At 35.0% G+C, this 15,499-nt stretch overlaps 1 protein-coding gene across 1 annotated transcript; it reads right to left on the bottom strand.

The window, feature by feature from the left end:
* Positions 1-1,029: 1,029 nt before the first annotated feature.
* Positions 1,030-15,127, bottom strand: LOC116776979 (modular serine protease-like). The gene is made up of 14 exons (XM_061529075.1): positions 14,981-15,127; positions 12,347-12,395; positions 10,791-10,832; positions 9,601-9,720; positions 7,504-7,638; positions 6,812-6,992; positions 6,629-6,720; positions 5,969-6,171; positions 5,338-5,541; positions 4,651-4,812; positions 4,234-4,355; positions 3,000-3,176; positions 2,279-2,441; positions 1,030-1,576 (listed from the first exon to the last, which is right to left on the bottom strand). The coding sequence occupies exons 1-14, from the start codon at positions 15,012-15,014 to the stop codon at positions 1,377-1,379; spliced, it is 1,884 nt and encodes a 627-aa protein (XP_061385059.1). The 5' UTR covers positions 15,015-15,127; the 3' UTR covers positions 1,030-1,376.
* Positions 15,128-15,499: the final 372 nt, after the last annotated feature.

The raw sequence follows: 15,499 nt of genomic DNA, 5'->3' as shown, positions 1-15,499 counted from the left end.
GCGATCCTTAAACCAAAATTTAAATTTATATAATTCTCTTTCTGTCAACAAATCATTTTAAAGTGCAATTTTCTACTAGTTTCTATTTAAGACAAAATGTAATTTTCTACCCTTCTATAAACTTCTTCGTGTTTCCCCCACACAGTACTCAAGATCGTAATTCGTTCGACAAATAAAAACGTTGACATCGGCAGAATATTCCACTATTCCAGTGCGAATGAGGCCTTAGCATGAAAAAAAGTGTTGCTCTAGAGTCCTAGAATCTAGATAATCATTTTCAAATTTTTAACAATGTACCAAATGAAGGTATTTTTAGGAAAAACAAAAAAACCTAAAGAAACATTTTATTTCACAGTTCTCATTAGTAAGCACAGATTAAAAAAATATAAATAGTAATTCCATATTTAATTTGCAGCATTGTAAATATTAAACTACAGTTAGTTGTAAAAGAATGTTTCGTCCTTCGCGTCTATTGAATTTTAAATGACATTGCAGAATGCAAAGGACATTTTCACGGACGAAAGCCATTAATTATGGGATTGTGAGGCTGTTTTTTTTTATAGGAAAATGCGAAAAGCAATAAAAAAAATTCTTATATTTAAAATATGTATTCAAATAAAAGTAAAAAAATTTCTCTAAGTACTGAATTGAATGAACTACTGAACTGAATTGAGACTGCAACTTCTAAAGCGACACTCCATGGATGATCGAAAAATAAAATCGTGTCTATGATTTTCTTATTCAATATTTTCTATAGTAACTCATTTCAATTCATAATTAAATCGCTAGTTTATCTATTTTTGTCACTGTTTCGCCTTAAGCCTCTTATATTCGTTCAAAAAATGCATACTACATACATGGATTGTGGGGCTTTAAACAATTGATTAACTAATACTACTTTAATAGGCAAACCATTTCAGTTAAACCCGTATTAGATCCAATAAAAAATAATATGTAAAATACCACATTTCCGTAGCACTTTGTTACGTTTAAAAAAAAAATGAGCTCTCAATAAAAAGTAAAACATGCTATGTTAAAAAACATTATATTTATACAATTACAACAGACATGTCATCTAACACGTAACAAAAATTTTACGAAATAAAGATGTCTACATATATACATCCGTACATTTTTATATAAATTTTCAGTGTAACAAAACACTTACTAATATAGATAAAATGTATATATACATTTGAATTATTTTTATTAAAAAAAAAAAAACCTGTCATTAGATATTTTTTTTATCTGTCATCGAAACACAGTCTATTAATCAGAATCCCCCTTTTCAATGACACGTCTCCCATAGGTACAAATTTACAACATTTTTTGATTACTATGAACAATTTTTTTTCACATCAAAATAGCTTTAAAAGTCAATGCATATGCGTCATGATGATTCTTTTGTGTTGCATGATATCCGTGAAGCTCGTGTACGTGTATATGTTGCATGACAATCCTAGAGGCAGCGGTGGGCTTGTGGACACGACACCGCGGAGGTAGTACCTGGTGCGGCCGTTAAGCTTGAAGGGGAAGGCGTACCCACCACCGCTGTCACCCTTACAGAGACTTGTACCTTGGATGAAATGAACTTCAAATAGACAACTACACCTTGTATTGAACCATTGGCGGTAAAAAATAGATATAATAGCTAAACTTCTAGACACAACCTCCCTCGAAGCCTTTCTTACGTATGAAGGCTCTGTATATACCTCCGCGAGCAGCTTTACCATTATAAGTAGATTTTATCTTACCGTTGTTATAAAAATATTGAATACTTCAAAAATCCACGTCTATATTTTACAAAAAAAAAAATAATCATAAAATCTAAGCAATGTATCCGATTTTTTATTCAATTTCTTTCACCTATCCAAATACAGAATACCATTAAAATAGGTTCAGTATTTTTTGCGAGCATGAGTTACAAACGGGAACATTCACATTGTGATACAAGTTGTGGCTTTTCTAACAAACACTAAACATGTATTGTGTATGAATCTCCACAGCACAGACGATAGATGGCGTTGACTGTTGATTAATATAACTATAATTTTAAATATCCATTCATAACTCCGAACAAACAATCGAATACAAAACGAATAGAATAAAAATGATATAAAGAGAATTTATAGTTATGGCAACATCTAATAAACGTGAAGAGCTGGAGTGTTCGATGTATTTCTATTAAAATATTCACTTATTAGTTATTTTAATTACTTAAACAATTTCTGCATGATCGGGAGGCACATAATCAATTCTGCAAAAATTTCAACCTTACCATTAGCGTAGCCACCACAGATCTTATCGCTGCTGAAGAATTCCCGGTAGTATTCTGGTGTGTTCTGGAGGCAGGTGTCAAAATCAACAAAAGGCACGTCCAGGACCTTTAGCGTGGGGGACTCGGAGCCAGTGTGGACCGTCGTGAGACCCCAACCAGCTACCTGGAGATAAATTAATTATATATAAGTAAATAACAGTTTATGTGAGCCACTTATATAATTTTAGGTACAATATTGAATTTTTTAATCTAAGGAAGCATTAACATTCACAGTACAAGAACACATTGTTTAGTTGAACTTTAGTTGTTAATAAATAACAGATACACGTATTTGAAAAACAAAATAATGAGAATTATCTTATCAGAAGTATGAAGAATAATATAATATACATATATATAAAGTCTTTGTGGTCTAGAAGTTAAAAATCCGCCTATCATGCATGAGGGTGCGGGTTCCCGGGTTCGAAACCTGGCAAGTACCGATGTGACGTTTTCAGAGTCATATTTACTTTCTAAGAGTATTTAGACACCACTGACAGATGGTGAAGGGGAACATCGCGAGAAAACCTGGACTCACAGTACTAAATTATAAATTTGAAATCGCCAATCCACCTTGAGCGAGCGTGGTGATTCATGCTCTAACCTCCTCCAAGTTAGAAGAAGTGTTTGCTGGAACAATGGGCTGATGATTAGAATGGTATATTTGGAAACAGGGACCTACCTTCCCGAGGTCGTCGTTTTTGATCGCCATTTCTGTCGCATCATGAGGGAAATGCACACATATAGGTCTTATGTACGGACGGTAGGAGAAGGGCTGGGTGACGATTACGATGGCCAGGTCGTGCTGGTAGTTCATGGACGATCCTCGATAGTAATGGGAGACGTAGATGGATTGCACCTGGCAAAGTTGGTCAATGATTATCAAAATCACATGTTTTTTTCATTATTTATTTTAGATTGACTAATTCGAAACCGGTTTTAACATTTTCTAGATCAGACTATCGGATATATTTCGTTGAAGCAATTAACTTGTACCTCATCAGGAAGTTTTGACACCAGACGAGGTTATAAGTGATGCTGATGAGGTAATAAGTAATACGAATGTAGAACTAAGTTCTGTCCATTATACGGTAATATCAGACAATTTGCATATCTAAGTAATGACAAAGGTCCTCACATCAGTCTGGTGTAATATTTACACAGGGCGGCGAAAGATAACGTGCATATTGCATGATTTTTTTCGCGGGGAACAGAGCGAGCGCTTTGGTAGGCATGCTTACGGGAGTTAAAGTCGCTATGAGTCACTTCGAAGGGAAGCATCAAGATACATGGTTACTAGACGGCTGTATTGTTCCGAATTAGCGAAGTGCCAAGTGCTGATTTGACTAAAATAAATGTGATGTGTTTCTAAGTGACCGGTTCAATGATTAAAAGAGGCAACAGCATCTAGCACCGGAGACAATATCGAGAGTTGTGCAGTCGCTATAAGATAACCCACAAATGTCTACTCGGAAGTGTTCGGAAGGGACGTCGGTCTTACAAGTATCGGGACGAAGTTTGCAATGACTTTGCAATCTTAAACGTCCATAATCCATAGAAAGTAAACTTCAATTATAACATTAAAACGCCCCATTTACATTTTATTTATACCTTTGGTATTTACTTTTCAATCTTTTTTTTTAAAATACCCACATTCTATTCAGCCACCCTGTAAAAGTTTTGGGCTGTCAAACCTTTTCTTTTCAGAGGAACAATTTGTGATATATCAATCAGCTACATGGTACAAAAATAACCTTACATTTTATTCGAATTAAACGGAAGGAGGTCCAAATAGTATATATTTACGAATTTTATCTTGTCTCGTTGGTTCTACAATCTACTATGCTACAGTGCTGTATACTTTGTGTAACGTAAAGGCTAGAAGGTGTAAAGGATATCTTTAAAGGTCGGCTCACATCAGAAGTCTGCTGATAGTCCATGTCTAGATGATGATCCCAGTCTCTATGCAGCTTGCCAACCGCCACTGCATAGTTTTCTGCTGGCTCAGTATTTTCGTTGAACCAAAAGCAATGAGCGGCTGAAACGATACAACAGAAGTTAGTACTTAAAATATGAACACCTTTCTAGGTTTGCCTAAAAAAATACACATCAAGTCTTCTAGTTACACTTCTAGAATATAACAACACAGAACTTAGAAGTTGAACGGAGGGCTTCGAGTAAATTGAATCAAATAAACGAAACTCAATTGATGATAATAATGTCCCCTTCTGCTATATAAAGGTCCATGTGTTTGAACATTTTTTTACATAAAAACGTTGTCCAAGTCAGTAGCACACGAAAATGTTTTTGAAACTATTTGGTGGAATCAGTACCAGAGACCAGTACGGTGTCGCTGACCAAGGAAGCCCCGCATATCTGTATTGGAGGCTCCGTCAGCTTGCTGTAGATCCCCGCGTGCCAGGGGACTTCGCCAACGTCCGCAGTCCGCCCGCCCAACACCAAGGGAGTCGCGCGTGGGGTCAATGTACCACATTCTAAATGACAGATGAATCAAAAATCGATAATCTCTTAAGATTTTGTTTGAGTTGTTAATTTATCACCAAATTATTAAAAAAAAATCCATGACAATTAAATTGAGGAATATAATACGCTACGTCCATTTGATTCACCGTATGTTTCGATTTAGACGCTTTGTCGATTGAGCTCTCGGCCCGGCCAACATCAGCCGATTCAGTATTCTACACATTTAAACCTTGTACTTTCTCTTTGGAAATTGAAGAAGACGAAAGTAATTCTTAAACCGATACAAATGAAATCCAGAATAAATGAAACTAGTATTATTCGGATTTACTACGCGGATTTTATTATTTAAAAACTACACCTCGTCTGCCCGTGATCACGGTTGCCGCAAAGTAACCGAAACGTCGGGATTATGTAGTTTTTAAATAATAAAATCCGCGTAGTAAATCCGAAAATAATACTAGTTTCATTTAAATGAATACTCGCGAAAATCTTAGATCTCAAATCCAGAATAGTCTGCATCAATGCTGCCAACTCACCAGCTTCACACTTCGGTTGGTAATTCCATTGTCCATCACGGCAGACCATGTAGTACAGGTCGCTGAGACTGTAGTAGTTGGGCTCCCTGCACTGAGGCTGGACAATGGTACCCTCCACTTCGTAATCCTCGCACGCCCTGGTCCCTTCGTCATTAGTAATACATCTGTACTCAATACTTGGTGATTTATCCAATTTACACGTCCCTGGAAATGAACACATTTCCTTAAGGTCCTGATATTTTCTTAAATTATTTTGTTGCGATGTAAATTTATTTGATTTATGGATATTGATACGAGAGACATTGGAAGCGACTGGGACGGGTCGTGTCAAAGGGCTTTACCAATTTAGATGCTGTTTTAGCCACTTGATATCAAGTCATCAAGATCCTTTCATTCTATTTTCAGTTCCGCATAATTTAAACCGCAGAGTTAACAGTTTTAAGTAATAACTAAAACAGTTTTGGACAGTGTTTTAAATTCATGCTCACTTCAAGCTATAAGCCAAGTCCAAATTAATGACTTTCAAAATTAAGGATCTCGATTGAAAACTTCAGTTAGCTGGACGATACCAGCAGTAACTTCTTGTATTGATCTTTACTAAAAATATAAAATATATACAACTAAATCTTACGGGCGCAATAAGGTAAATCGGTAGACCATGACCCTTCATGACAGTAAGTGGCCATTTCCCCTACACTTTTATATCCTGGGTAGCATGTGAGGCTCAGAACCACCAAATTTTCTTGAACACTCCTTGGAACATATTTGCTACCGTCAGCTAGGCTGTATATTCCGAACTTTGGATGATCTGGCAAGACGCAGGACGACCGACTTCTGTAAAAATGTATATAAATATATATATATATATAAATATATTTAAAATATTAATATAATAACTGTGGGAAGAGTACTGGAGGATGTTTTTTTCAAAGATTGCCAAAGAAAGTATCGTGAATTGAGCTCTGGAATTAAGCCAAGGGAGAGTAAACCCTTCAAATTTTAATTTATATACCTCCACTCCCGTCTACAGGGAGATGATACGATAAATGTGAGCCGAGAATTCAATAAAAGTCCATAGTAGGACTTTCAATTAACGTGGATCGTGTAGAAAATAAAACAACATAGGATCGAAACACTAGTAAGCCAACAAAAAGCTACTAGACAAAATAGTTAGCTGGTTTCTATAGTCCTATAACATATCAAAACAAATATTACAGACGAAACTAGAAGCTAAAATCCATTCAGATTTAATGAGCTAATCACATCCATTCAGATTTCACAAAATTCTTACGTCTCCGTGGTCTCCGTGGTGGTTGTTGTTGTGGTAGACGTCTTATTGCACAGAAGATCCCATTCATCAGAATTATCAGCGCATTCCTGCAACTGGAATTGTAAATTTTCGATTATTAGAATTTAATTGCCGGAATCTATTGGTCTATTGTAAGATGACGTCACTTTCATCTCCATAACTCACATTATTGCACTCGGCCCCAGCATCAACGCATGCGCCATACGCACATTGGAACAAATGTGATGGGCAAACAGTGCTCGCGCAGGTCTCCAAGGTCTCATCACTATTATCACTGCACTCAGTGGTTCCATCACAGATCTGATAAACATCTATCATTTCACCGTTCTTGCAAATAAATTTTTCACTGGAATTATTATTAAAAAAGTCTTTAATTAAGATTATGGTGTGACTTAGATGCTTCCAACGATTAACGATAATAACAAAATACGTGGGATGTAAGTCTCGACAAGGAAGCATAAATAACTGTCACTTTAACATAAACTTAGCGCAGCGTTCTCTCAAGAACCGAATAAAATATACGCCAGTTGAATCCAATAGTCAAAATCTACCCACAATAATTATTGCTGTCACTATAAAAATTCATTAGTGCTTTTTCTTTATGAGAGACATTTTTTTTTTAACTTATTAGATTGAGTACATTTTAAGAAACACCAAAACTATGACATTTGCACTTTGTGACTGTATAATCCTAGACTGAGAATGAAGACACGTTGAAAATGACAACGCATTCGACCAAAACAATAAGCAGATCATTAACATGGAACTTCAAAGACGAGATGCCATCATTATTTATCGCATTGATTTCCCTTCAAACAACAGTTAGTGTTATTTGCACCTTACAGCCTAATACTCACCCAAAGATGTTGCTTTTCTTCTGGCAGGCCGGTTGCAGTTCATCCGAGTTGTCCATACACTCCTTGACACCATTGCAGGAAGCTGTACCATCGACGCAAGCTCCGTACGTGCATCGAAAGTGGTAATATGGGCACCTGGAGGTGATGGTCTATTGAAACTTTTTATGATATGACTTCATTCGCACTGGATTCTTGGGGTATTTTTGCAAATGTCCGCGTGTTTATTATGTTTGACGATTTATCTTGAGTACTGTGTGGTAGCACGGACTATCGGGACTCATAAGGTGTGAAATTACCCTATATATATTTTTTTCATATTAAGATAATTGGAACTGCTAGAAATGATCTGAAAACTCTATGGTCTTTACATATTCTTTCTGCCGAATAACAACAGCTATCAGTCAATTAATTTAAGAGTTAATTTGACTTGTTATTAAGCAAATTGTGTGTAGATTAAACTTGACTACTTAAAATAGATTTAACCTAGCCTTTGGTTACATATTCGAATTTCCCAAACAACTTTCATTTTAAAAGTTCATGGAATCCAACGCACTCGCAGCTATTCCCGCTACAACATAACGATTTTTTTTATCCAAATCGACTTATAGTTTAGAAAAAAACGTGCCAACAAAGACACATAACAAAAAAAAAACAAGTAAAAGCAAAGAGGTTTTAATAACAATTAAAAAGGTAAAGTTGTGTACAAATACTAATGCGCCTTTAGTGTGTTAAAAACTTTATGAACTGAGTCTAAAATTGATGAAGAAATACTCATAATATAATCGAACTCTAAATAAGACCTCAAAGTACAAGTTTTGAAAATTCATAGGCAAATAGGTGCTGTCAATAAACGTTCATCTAGCGTCATCTATTGTCAATAAAGCGAACTACGTCAAACTAACAATAAGACACAACAAATAACACGCCCTTTTAAAAGAGGGCGCCACGGAGAATCAAATATAGTACACTGATTGATCACTAAAATATCAAATTAAAGCAAAAAAAAAAAAATATCTTGCGCTTAAAAACATACAAAAAAACCGTGAAAATAGATGGTACACACATGGGCTATCACCGATTTGCTGACGACTTGCTAGTACTAGGATAATCGAGCATTGTCTACAACTTATACTTCAAGTAAACTGACAAAACTGGTAAGATATGAAGCTGGCAAAAACAGCACGATAATAACTATACGTGATATATAACTAATTTGATTCCTATAACCCATAACCACAAACCATACTACGTATATTTAGGAAAAGAAATAGTCTTCAGTACATTAGCTCTCTATAGCCCAGCGGTTACACTCGTCATAGTGACAAGCCAAAGGATTGATTTCAAATGCAAGCGAGCTCCTCAACAGATTATCAATTAATACCCCTTCATATTTGAATGCCCCTGATAACCAGCACACCAATCATTACTATGCTGCTGAAGGTCAATTCCAGAAGACAATTCATCTTGAGCTTCTATCGGTTTGCTTTCAAATTTCCTTCTCGACCAGCCACGACCCGGGTAGGAACAAATAAGGAATGTCTTTGATCTTCTTTACGATCTCATATTTTTATCCTGGATGCCTCACAAAGCTGGGCATTGACTTCCAATGTTAAAATTAAATTAAAGCCATCGGGGACTAGAGGGCAGTGTTAAAAAAATTAAAAGCATAAGACTACTACTAGACTGTATTTGGATACACAGCAAAATGTCTCGAATGCCCTAGAATATGCTAAAAACCGGAAATTTTGATAGACAAGACACGTGTCGTGACTACGACCAAACCCAAAAAAAAAAAAAACAAAAAGGACACAGTCTAGAAAAAGTGCACTTAATTTGGGATCAAGAAATGCAATTAACATCCCACATTAAATGAGAAAGAAAAAAAAAACCGAGGTAAGTACTAAGTGGAACTCTTTAGAGAAGACCTTCTCCTTAAGGGACGTCTTACAGTGTGAATATTTTATTACAAAACACTCTTTAACTAATTAAGGTGATATTTATTAAATTAAAATCATCTTTGTATACGTAATCGAACAAATCTAAGGCATGTCTTACTTTTATTTGCAAGTAGGAGTAAAATTTAAATATCTAAATCACCTGACGTTCCTGCACATGTGGAACCTCTCGTCTGAACCGTCGGGGCAGTCTCCCACACCATCACACTTCTTGTCAGCGCTGATGCAAGTTCCATCGCTGCACCGGAAGTTGAAGGAGTCACTGTGTACAATAAAGACTATCTTGTACTAATCCCACGAATATTATAAAAGAGAAAGTGTGTTGGTATGTTTCGATGGTTTAGGTTCGTTCACGTAACACACTGAACCGATTTTCATGAAACTTTTCAACAATGTAGCTCAGGAGAGGGCACCAGAATAGGAAGTGGTATATAATGTACGCCTTACGCCGTGATGTTACCTCGGGAACATGTCCCTACACTTCTATAGTATATGAACTCACGTGACACACGATAGATGTCGCTGACGATTGGCTCCCTCAAGTATCAAATAACACATGCATTTTTTATTCTTCGAAGACAATATTGAAGATTACACAGACAAAGACATGGACAAAAACTAACTATTTATATATCAATAAGAGCTAAAAGCCGAAGCGATTGTTCAATGATGTTCTATATATCCAGTACCTGATCCTCGTGATTTAAATTCGCATTTAAATGTACTAGTTACATTTTATAAGTATAAATAAAACTCAAAAGCAAACAGGAAAAAGGAGAACAGAAAGGCTTGGAATCTCTTGCAAGCAGTACTCAAATGTTAATCAACAATCAGTTTGAAAGTCTGATATTAAAAAAAAATGAACATCGCAGGGGTTACGCCGTTGTGTGGATAAAATATCATATAACGAGTGACGCCGCTGACTCCGCGGAACACCGAGCCGTGAACCAGGAGATTCCTGATACCACACAAGCTATGGGATGGGATTGCTGTCCTGACATCGGCAGTTATGTAGTCATGTAGTATAGGTTGTGAGTTTTAATATGTAATTCTTATTATAATACACATATCAGTAAGTTTCGTAGTTTTCCTGGAACCTCTGGTTGCCGCCCTATATCATAAGGCTTTCACATAAACTAAACATACTTTTATTGGGTCAAGTAGAATAAAAATAAAGACAAAATTTAAAACGATTTAACGCCCAAAAAATAGACATTTATTGCAACATATTTGAATTAAAGCTGACGTAGTACATAATCTTAAGGAAGCAGTCAGCAATAATGACTAATAAGCCATTGTTTCTTCTAAAAGGGAATTATTAATATTACTCACTCGCAATCTGATCCACGTTTGAGACGAACCAAATCCGAATCACTGAAAACAGAAAAATAAAAATATATAAGTTTTAAAACAAATAAAATATCATTAAAGAAGAAACCTTTTGTTTGTTGGCGACAGAGAAATATTGAAATAATATATTAAATGACTAAAGTTAAATGAGACGAAACTTCTCAGCATTCCATGGGTTCACCGTGCGGGTGCCGGGTCCATCGCTGCAGGGAGAGGAGCTTCAACAGTGCCTGGAACTAAACCAGGTGCAGGTTTAAAGCCCCTATCTAACGTTAAACGCTCACCTCCACCGTCCAAGCTCCTCTCTCTACCTAAGAAAATCTGAATCGAACCTAGGCCAGCGTTCGAAGTACGTTCCAAGCTAGAACTGATGTTAGTTATGGACACGCCCAAGCCTTCTAGTAGGTTGTAGAGAGATAGCTATTATTCCTCTCGCTCCCACTTCTACCGCCTACAAATCTACGACGACCCTATTCCTAGTGAGCTCGTAATACTTGTTGACCTTGACGGCATGGTCTTTGGGGATGTTGGTTTCCCAAGGAACCGTGAGCACTATTAACAAAACAAATATTGTCTGGTCTGGAGGCCGACTCACAAATATCCTCTAAGATTTTGTATTGTTCCTCATACGTATCCATTCGCATCATTTCTTTTACGTTATTATTTTGTTTATTTATGTTTTCGTTTTTAAAAACATGTTATTTCATATTTACACGAACTCTATCGAACGCGTCACAAATGATTTCAATTTAAACAATCCCTGTTCATAGAACTCCGTACTGTCAGTATGAAAGTTTGTAATTCATTATTCACGCGCGTTAGTATAGCCTACGACTGTATATTTAATGAGGAAGAACAGTAAGGACAACGTGTTTTTTAAAACGACTCGTTTTCCTTACTTCAGTATTAGGACTCCTTTGAGTCACAATCAAAATGCTTCTTCAAACAGGAAAATCCCACTCCATATACACGCGTAACGCTATGCTAATAACGATAAATTAATTTGCTTAATTATTGAATTATTCCATATAAAATTTGTATTTCAAACAAATATATTTTTGTTTTCTAACCAAATAACAAATTTCGTACTAAGGGAATTAACGACAAAAACTAGTGACAAGATCACGCAGAAAATGTTGATTATTGGTAAAAAAAGAGATGTCGTGGTGGGCTGCAGGTTAAACGCCCGCCTCACACACGCGAGGGCGCGGGTTCGAAACCTGGCGAGTACCAATGTGATCTCTTCCGAGTCATATGTACTTTCTAAGAGTATTCAGACAACACTGACAAACAGTGAAGGAAAACATCGTGAGGAAACCTGGTCTTATAATTTGAATGCTATAATCTAAACGACACTATGTTTAACATTCAGTGACACACCATTGAGGAGTGTTCACGGATTGATGTATTATGTGTGTGTGTGTGTGTGTGCGTGTGTGCGTGTGTCAGAGTAAGGGCAATATGTGTGATGTATATTATATAAATTATACATATTTCTTAAAGTTAAAATATGCATGCAAATAAAATAAATAAGTCACCTTTGGTTTGTCCTATTTCTAACTAGTGCCAGCGTAGCGTTGTACAAAGCTGAAAAAAAATATTAAAAAAAATTAATTAATTAACAATTATTAATCAGAAATATTAAAAATAAAAATAGAAATATGATCAAAGACCTGTTTTATAATGCATTTGTTAGCGAATGCTAAACGGAGCGAACGCCTTTTATTGACGTAACTAATGATCACTGGTGGATAAAACTATCAGCTGTCACCTGTGTAGACACTAGTGCAAGTGCAGTCACAACAACGATGAACGAGTGTCCGTTGGTATAAATAGAGGCGAGGGTACAGATTGGAAACAGTCTCGCTCGAGCCGTTACAAGGAACGGACGTCTTAGAAACAAAGGATTCGTATACCGTCTACGAGGCTACCTTCAATAGCCTGAGATCCTGACGCCAGACGAGAAGAAAGGCATCGGTGACGTCAGTCATGCTGACGTCACTCTTTTAAAACCATTGGTATAGTAAATCCGAAATATATATATAAAATTAAAAATGTCAAATAATATGATCAGATAAAATCAATCCGATAAAAAATAACACTTCAATGAAAACGTACTTATAAATAAAACTAATAGCTTTCGGATTATACTACGCGTATCATATATATGATACGAAAGTTTGGCTCAAAGTTATTTAATTCTATGTTACACAAGAGACTTCATCAGGTTTAAGTCAAAATTTTATGTCAATTTATAGTCCAACCCCAATATTAATTTATGGACAATAAACACATTGACTATATAATACTGAATTTCAAAATCACCCATATTCTTAGGGCGAGTTAGCATCGGAACACCACGCAGTTCCCCGTTTGCACGCAGAGTTTCCCGTTTGTCATACAATAACCCACGCTATTACTGTCATTCTATAAGATTATTGTATGAAAATCTGTGCCTTACGCTACGTGACAGCTTTAATGTAATCAGATCTTTACTTTAGCGGGTATTCATTAAAATAAAACTAATATTTTTTTCGGTTTATACTACGAGTGTTTTAAAAAACTACACGCTCCCGACGTTTCGGTTACTTTGCAGCAAACGTTAGCACGGGCGGACGATATATATATATATACTGTAGGAATATGAGAGGGTAGGAGAGAATCAATGTAGGAATATGAGAGGGTAGGAGAGACTCAAACGACATATAAGCAGTTGTCAGAGGACATCAGGGCTCTTTTTTCGTTCGTAACGCGCGTTGGTGTGATAGTTTAGTCGTTAGTAGATTTTCGAAGTGTGTTTAAATCTTTCGATTGTGTTATATTCGGATTTCATTTACCGATTAGTTTAAATCAAGATAGTTGAGAGTTATTCATTTAGAATTGTTTTTATTTTTGTGTAAATTTAATAAATTAGCGGTGGAATTGTATCGAATGTTATTTTTTACAAAGTCGATTCTTACCTTGTTTCTAAGAATATATAAATGTCCTTTCGTTCTATACACCAGCCAAGTTCGACTTTCGTTATATGTCGAATAAAATAAGATTCTAAGAGTCGTTTATGCTAGCAAATCATTTCAATTTCACCTCATATAAAAAATATCATCAGTAATACAAAATAATACTTTAAATCACTATAGTTTTGATATAATTTAAATTGCTGTAATTTTTTGTAGGTGATTATTTTTACTGCTACGTACATGATTACGTAATAAAAATTAAGAAAATAGTGTTAAAAATTTCAATAAATATAAATTAATAATAGTGTGAATAAAAAAAATGTATTTTATTTTTAAAAAAGCGTGGGGTGCTTTTTAAGATATTATCGAAATGACAATCACTCTACTCATATCTGTCAATAAAATATTTATAACTATTGACACCGTGCACCATGAAATTTTCAACACTATTTTCTTAATTTAAATTTATTATAATTTATTTTCTACTTTTTAGTTTGGTTTATTTATAATAGCCTGTTTTTTTTAATTTAAATTAAGTTTCTTACCTTATCGACTGTAGATGAAAATTATATAAATTAACAAAAATCATATTTTGCAAATTTAAAAAATGGAATAATTTTATCAAATTAGTGTATTGTCATCGGTCCTCGATAAATCTACAAGGTTTGAACGAAATCTGGCCGTTTGAAGTGGGTCAAAATCGCGCCCAAAGAAGTCGGTTATAAACAAACAAACAAACATACATGTGAAGCTAATAAAAAATGCTTTCTATGTCCCGCATACTCTTGTTTTTAAGTCGGGATACATCTCGACAGTGAAATCTTGTCCGCAATGAAATGAAGATATAAAAAAATGTATATAAAACTTTTTTTTTATCAAATTACGATTACAATTACAATTGAAAGATCACAACAGAATCGTCATCCCGCTAAGAAAAGGTCAAAGGTAATTTAAACTCAAGCACATTTTATCTTAAATATCGTCACTCTTTCAACACGTTGATATAAATAAAAAAAAAAATTGTAACTTACCAAATATTATAACTTATTCCAGTTAAAAAGAAACGATATTGATTGTAAATATTTTAAATAAATCATCTGGCATGTAAAAAAAATTAACTCGTTTGTCGTCCCTGTTGTGTTTTAGTCTGTACTTCTCGAATATTATTATGAAAATATACATATTTAATATTCAAAAAAAGTCCCAATTACTCACCAAGAATGACAGCACACTTCAAAATAAAACACATCCTCTTAAAACTAACAAAGTTATAATCACGGAAAAATATCACTATTAATACTATAAAGATCCTATTTTACGACGGACATGTTCATGCTACAAGAGGTATTGATGCACTGACAAAGTTACTACAGTTAGAACTTAACTAAGCGCGTAACAATTAAATAACTGGGGAATTCAATATTGTTATAAACATGATAAACTATTTGAAAATAAACATTTAGTTCACAACAGAAAACATTTTCGTGACGAGCCTACGTCTAAACATTATTTTAATATTATCAATGAGTTATTTTTAATAAACAGCGATTTTAATTTTTTTTTTATTACGCATTGTTAGTGATAAATTCATAAATAGCATATTACAAGGACGTAATGTTTAAGAAAATTAAAATCGACTCAGTCGAAACTTATGAGGTACCTAACAGACAAGAAAATATATGCGAATTGAGAACCTCCTCCTGTTTTTAAGGTGGGTTAAATGGATTTTAAGTC

Source organism: Danaus plexippus (assembly GCF_018135715.1).
Source record: "Danaus plexippus chromosome 29 unlocalized genomic scaffold, MEX_DaPlex mxdp_36, whole genome shotgun sequence".
In the NCBI taxonomy this organism is placed as follows: Eukaryota; Metazoa; Arthropoda; class Insecta; order Lepidoptera; family Nymphalidae; genus Danaus; species Danaus plexippus.
This window is presented reverse-complemented; position numbering and strand designations above follow the sequence as displayed.